The 5,906-nt window shown below is 57.6% G+C and overlaps 1 protein-coding gene across 1 annotated transcript in view; it reads left to right on the top strand.

Annotated features, from left to right (window-relative positions):
- Positions 1–2,921: 2,921 nt before the first annotated feature.
- PCDH12 (protocadherin 12) overlaps positions 2,922–5,906 on the top strand; it is a 10,589-nt gene continuing 7,604 nt past the window's right edge. Inside the window, exon 1 of the mRNA XM_042826065.1 lies at positions 2,922–5,881. Within this exon, the coding sequence (XP_042681999.1) occupies positions 3,125–5,881 (2,757 nt within the window). The 5' untranslated portion in view covers positions 2,922–3,124. The remainder of the gene's footprint in view (positions 5,882–5,906) is intronic.

Genomic DNA, 5,906 nt, shown 5'->3' with positions numbered 1-5,906 from the left:
AAATGCTGGTGTTCATAATAAATGTAATTTATATTTTTGTTGTTTGTTTTCTCTTCCGATTTTCTTCTGATTGTTTCCCATGGGTGACAGTGTTTCCAGCTCCCCTATGCAGATAAGGTGTGCTGTTTGGGCTGGAACCCTCTGAGAGTCCCTTCTCCAGAATCACAGAATCATTAGTGTTGTAAAGAATCGTTCAGTCCAAGCACAAATCCAAAGAATGGCAGCACAGAGTTGTTTGTAACTCAACACATCTGAAATTAACAAGCCCTGAAGAGCTCGCAGCCTTCCAATGGCAGCTCTTTATGTGATGCCTGTAGGTTGAGGTGGTCGCAGTGGTCATCTGCAGCACAGGTGAGCAGCCAGCAGATGAGCTTTGTAAAACCTTTCTGGTTTATGCCACGTGTGGCGTGGGATCACCCACGCAGGGCCATCGCGATGTCCTGGCTCTGTGGGCTCGAAGCTGGGGTTGGTTTTGACAGATGCTTTAACGGAGAACAACGGGAGCTTTGGTCGCAGCTCCCCCTAAAGGACAACTTCGGCACCGAGATGCCGTGTTTGCAAAGATGAGATTAAAAACCACGTGCATATTAAGGAGAAAGATAAAACGGGCAATTATTACTACGCTCATCAATCTGCAGCCACTCAGGGCTTTGTGCTTTGGCCCACATCTATCACTTGTGCGGGAGGAGCTGGAAAACCCCACCTCTTCCAAACTCATTGCCATTGCTCAGGTGTGTCAAGCTGTCCAAATCAAGCCAACAAAACCGGCTTCGTGGTGCTCACTCTCCTCTGTTTGCTCTGTGCTCAGGTCCCCGACCAGCCCAGCAGCCTGAAAGGAGGTTATGGGGAGGGGGGGTGGCCCCTGCTCCCGGGGTGGGGGAACTCATCTGGGGCTGGCACAGCGCTCTCAGCTGTAGGGTTTGGGTTGGGTGCTGGTGTGTGAAGCCAGGGGTTGGACTCTGATCCTTGTGAGTCCCTTCCAGCTTGAGGCATTCAGCTACAGGCATCCCTTCCAAAGGGATGGAAACAGGGACAGTGAAGCCCCAAATCATGATTGGTGGTGTGATGGAGCTGGCTGGTGGGGAGCAGCCACCCTTCTGCTCACCCCATCTCCACCCACAGTCGCCCGCCTGGGCAGCACCCAGCATGGGACTGAATGCCTGCAACCCCTCCTAAGGCTCATCCCTCTGGGCCTCTGGCACTGCATCCCTCTGTGGAGCAGGGAGGGGAACAAACAGCTCCTGCATTCCCTCACGGATGTGGGATGAGGCTTTGATCATCTCAGTGAGGACAGATCTGGGGACCTCTTCATGCATGTCCGTTCTCTACTCCTCTCACTGATGTTACTTTTGAACTCTTCACTTCTGATGCTAATTTTCATAGACTTGAAACTAGACTTTTCCTTTCACATTTTCCTCCTTATGGTAATTACGAGAGCAATGCTCTCTGGTGTGACACATTCCCCTTCCACTGCACCGGAGCAGTGAGTACCCTCCTGCAGCCTGTATCTAAACCCGACCAAAGCCGCCTACAGCTCAGTCCTGGGGAAAATCCATCTTTTGAGCTCTCTGTAGAGCTGCTGGGAGATTTCAGCCCCAAATAACACATGAAATTGGGAAGCCTCGGCAGAGATTGATCCAGTGTGTCCAGGCTGGGTCTGCCTGGTGATGTGCAGCTCTGGGCTGGTGGGGTGTCTCTGTGGTGGAGCTTCAAGCAGCCAGGCTCTCACACCAGTGAATGCCTTCTGCATCCCCTTCAGGCATGAGGAGCATCGTGGGTGGCTGAAGATCAATGCAACAGCTGAGCAGAGCAGGTGCTTATCCTGAGCTGTCTGTGGAGGGTGTGAGTTGCAGCCTCCCAGGGGAAGTCTGGAGCTGCAAGTTGGCTGCGAAGGTCCTGGAGCACCTGCAAGCTGGAAGCCTGCCTGTGAGTGAACAGGAAGCAAGAGCGGGAGGGGACCTCATTCATTTTGAACACTGAATCTTATATTACTGGCGGTGCTCCTGGCACATCCCAGCTCATCACCCACTCACCTTCTCTGCACTTGTTTGCGTCACTTTGTTTGCCACACCACAACACACAGCAGCTCCTGAGGCCATGCTGACCCCAGCAGGAAGCAGCTCTATCCCTCCCCACCACCCAAAGCCACCCGGGGCTGTGGAACATCCTCTCCTCCCACCGCGGGCATCCTGAGAGCATCTCTGCCGACAGTCTGTGACTTTGCCTCCCTTGGCCATAGAGGAAGCCACTGCACAAAGAAGGGAAATGACTCTGCCAAGGTCATCTGGATACGGGGTTGAGCCCAGCATCATGAGTCCCGGTGCCATGACTGAACTGCACCAGTCTGTACACTGCAGTGAGTTTCATGCATTGCCAAAAGTCTTCCTGGAGTGCTCAGGGGAAGATCAAACACTGATTCACTCAAAAGCCATGTGGTGAAAGATGTGGACACATCGCCCTCAAAATCAACAGAAAAAAGCAGAGGAGTGAGGGTTACAGCTGGATTTGGACAAATTAGAACAAATGAGAGCAAGTCAGAAAGACAACAGTGTGGGGAAGGAGCTCCTCAGGTGATGCAGGAACAGATGCCCATTGTCACCTCTGGGCTTTGCGGAGAACTTCCCCAAGTATTCCTCCACAGGCAAAGAGCAGGATCCCAATTTGGGATGACGAGAATGTGTGTAGGTTTGCTGTTGGATCCAGGACCAGCACCATCTCTATCAAATGCATTTTGCAGGTGAGCGCAATGACAGTCCCCGCAGGCTGGAGATGAGAACTTCTGTACCTCATAGACCCCACAGCCTGCTGATCCATGAGCCCCCACCCCGCCGGCATTGTGCCGAGATGGGCCTCCCTTTTCCTGTAGGTGGAGTTTCCATAGGAAGCTCAGCCGATCCACCTCCCACCGCCGGACACCACTCCTGGCTGCAGTGGCGGCCGACCCCACCGCTCCTTGTTGGGATGCTCCAGCCCAGGATGCTCGGCCTCCCATCCTGGGGTGATGGCAAGGCAGGGGACAACCTCCAGAACCCCTCGCTCTTTCTTCTCCTTCCCAACTGGTGAGTGGCAATGGGCTACAAGTGAAGACACGGTGCTTTGGTGTTCACCCTGAGGTCTGTGCAGGATGCAGAGGCAGGCAGCTGAGCCCACAGCCACAGCCCACAGCTGGGCAATGGGCATCCTCGGCGGGCTGCTGCTGCTGGGTCACTTGGCCCTACAGCTCCGGGCCCTCTGGTGGCTCTTCTTCCTCTCCGCTGATGCACAGGAGGTGGCCACCATCACGGTGCAGTACCGCCTGTTTGAGGAGGTACCGGAGGGCACTGTGATAGGGACGTTGGCTGAGCATTTTGAGCACGGTGAAAGCGGTGAAATGGGGGAAAACTTTCGTCTGCTGCAGAGCCCTGGGATGTTTCCTCTACGCGTGGGGAGCGGGGATGGCGAGCTGAGCACGGCCGGGCGCGTGGACAGGGAGCAGCTGTGCCGGCACAGCGATCCATGCTGGGTGTCCTTCGACGTGCTGGCAGCTGAGCAGATGGCTCTGATCCACGTGGAAGTCCAAGTTCTGGACATCAATGACCACACGCCCCGCTTCCCCACACCTGAGCTGGAGCTGGAGATATCAGAGAGTGCGTCGCCGCAGATGCACATCCCGCTGGACAGAGCGCTGGATGCCGACACTGGCCCTAACGCGCGCTGCTCCTACGCGCTGTCCCCCAGCCAGCACTTTGCACTGGAAGTTGTCTCCGGCTCTGACGGCACGAAGCACGCCGAGCTCGTCGTGATTAAAGAAGTAGACCGGGAGCTGCACTCCTCCTTCGACCTGGTGCTGATAGCTGCCGACCACGGGCAGCCTCCTCGGTCAGGTACTGCTTTAATCAAAGTAATTGTCCTTGATTCTAATGACAACAGCCCCGTTTTTGCAGAGAGCTCACTAGTGGTTGAGGTTTGGGAGGATGCTCTGCCTGGGACGCTGCTGCTGACGGTCACGGCCACCGATCCCGACCAGGGGCCCAATGGGGAGATTGAGTACAGCCTCAGTAAGCATGCACCTCCAGAGGTGCTGAGCACCTTTAGCATTGATGCCCGCATGGGCAGCTTGGTCCTGAGACGCCCACTGGACTACGAGGAGACCCATGCCTATGAGCTGGATGTGCAGGCCAGGGACCTGGGCGCCAACCCCATCCCAGCACACTGCAAGGTGGTGGTCCGGGTGCTGGATGTCAATGATAATGCTCCTGATGTCCGTGTCACCTGGGCGGCATGGGAACCCGTGCTGTCAGAGGCTGTCCCCAAAGACAGCTTTGTGGCTCTGGTGACAGCCAGTGACCCTGACTCAGGGAACAACGGGCGTGTGCACTGCTCCCTGAGCCCAGGGGATGAGCACTTCAGGCTGAAGCAGACCAACAGCCACAGCTACCTGCTGATGACCAATGCCGTGCTGGACCGGGAGCTGCGTGCTGAGTACAACCTGACGCTGGTGGCACGGGACCGGGGCGAGCACTCCCTGGCAGTGTGGAAGCACCTCACCATCTGCATCAGTGATGTCAATGACAACGCTCCCTCCTTTCAGAGGACCTCCTATGAGTGTGTCGTGGAGGAGAATGGCGATGTGCCAGCCTTCCTGCTCACTGTCCACGCCATCGATCCTGACCTGGGCTTCAATGGGAAGGTCACCTACAGCATCCGGGATTCCGCAGCGTCAGGCCTGGTCTCCATCGATCCCACCAGTGGGGACATCACTGCCCTCCGAGCTTTTGATCATGAGCAGATGAGCAGCCTGGAATTCCTGGTGACTGCAGAGGATGGTGGCCACCCCGTGCTGGCCTCCAATGTGACTGTTCGGCTGGAGGTACTCGACCGTAATGACAACGCGCCCGTGGTCACTGAGCCACCGCTGGTGGGGGGCATGGCCACGCTGTCCGTGCTGGTGGGCACAGAGACGGGCTGTGTCTGGGTGACCTCTGGCAATGGGAGTGCCATGGGGACAGTGTTGGCCAACGTGTCATGCTCCGACACTCCTCTGCTCTTCACCATAGTGGCCAGGGATGGAGACTCCGGCCGCAATGGGGCTCTGAGGTATGACATAGTGGGTGGGGATGGTGCAGGGCTCGTGGTGCTGGACCCATTCTCAGGACAGGCCTTCCTCAACGCCAGCAATGCCAGTGGGCTGGCTGGCACCCAGCGAGACCTGGCCGTCCGCATCAGTGATGGCGGGGATGAACCCCTGCACGCCCAGGCCTGCGTGCGTTTGCTCTTCCGACGCCATGGAGCCTTCTCCAAAATGTCAGCTGGGGGGCCAGGCTGGCTAAGCCCACCTGTGGTGGCTGCCATTTGCCTGGCTGCACTCCTGGGCAGCTGCCTGCTCCTTTCGGCCCTCACCCTGTCCCTGCGCAAGAAGGAGAAGAAGGACGGCATGGCTTACAACTGCCGTGAGGCAGAGGACGCCCACAGGCAGCAGCAGCTGAAGAAGCCACCCCGACAGATCCAGAAGGCCGACATTCACCTGGTGCCCACACCACGGGGCTGGCCCCGGGGGGCTGACTCCCAACAGCCCAGCATGGAGGACTCCCTGCAGCCTCCCCCACTTCTCACCCCTACTCTCTACCGGACCCTGAGGAACCAGAGGGTCTCCAGGGACTCAGATGGGGAGCAGGGGATGTTCACCCTCCCCATCGTGCAACGCCAGCCCTGCCCGTCCCACAGGCCAAAAAGCAGCCCCACAGACGTGGTGGGGAAGCTACCGCCCGAGGAGCCTCCGCTGTCAGCCCCACAGCCCCGGCCGCCCCAGCACATCCTGCGCAGCCTGGTGCGGCTGTCGCTGGTGGCCCTGGCGGAGCAGAGTCCCAATGGGGAATTTGCCATGGAGTCAGCCCCTGTGCAGGTAGGTGATGTCCCACGACCTGTGG

This window comes from Centrocercus urophasianus, unplaced genomic scaffold, assembly GCF_019232065.1.
Source record: "Centrocercus urophasianus isolate 14NV4802_14NV808 unplaced genomic scaffold, USGS_Curo_1.0 seq_26, whole genome shotgun sequence".
Taxonomy (NCBI): Eukaryota; Metazoa; Chordata; class Aves; order Galliformes; family Phasianidae; genus Centrocercus; species Centrocercus urophasianus.
This window is presented reverse-complemented; position numbering and strand designations above follow the sequence as displayed.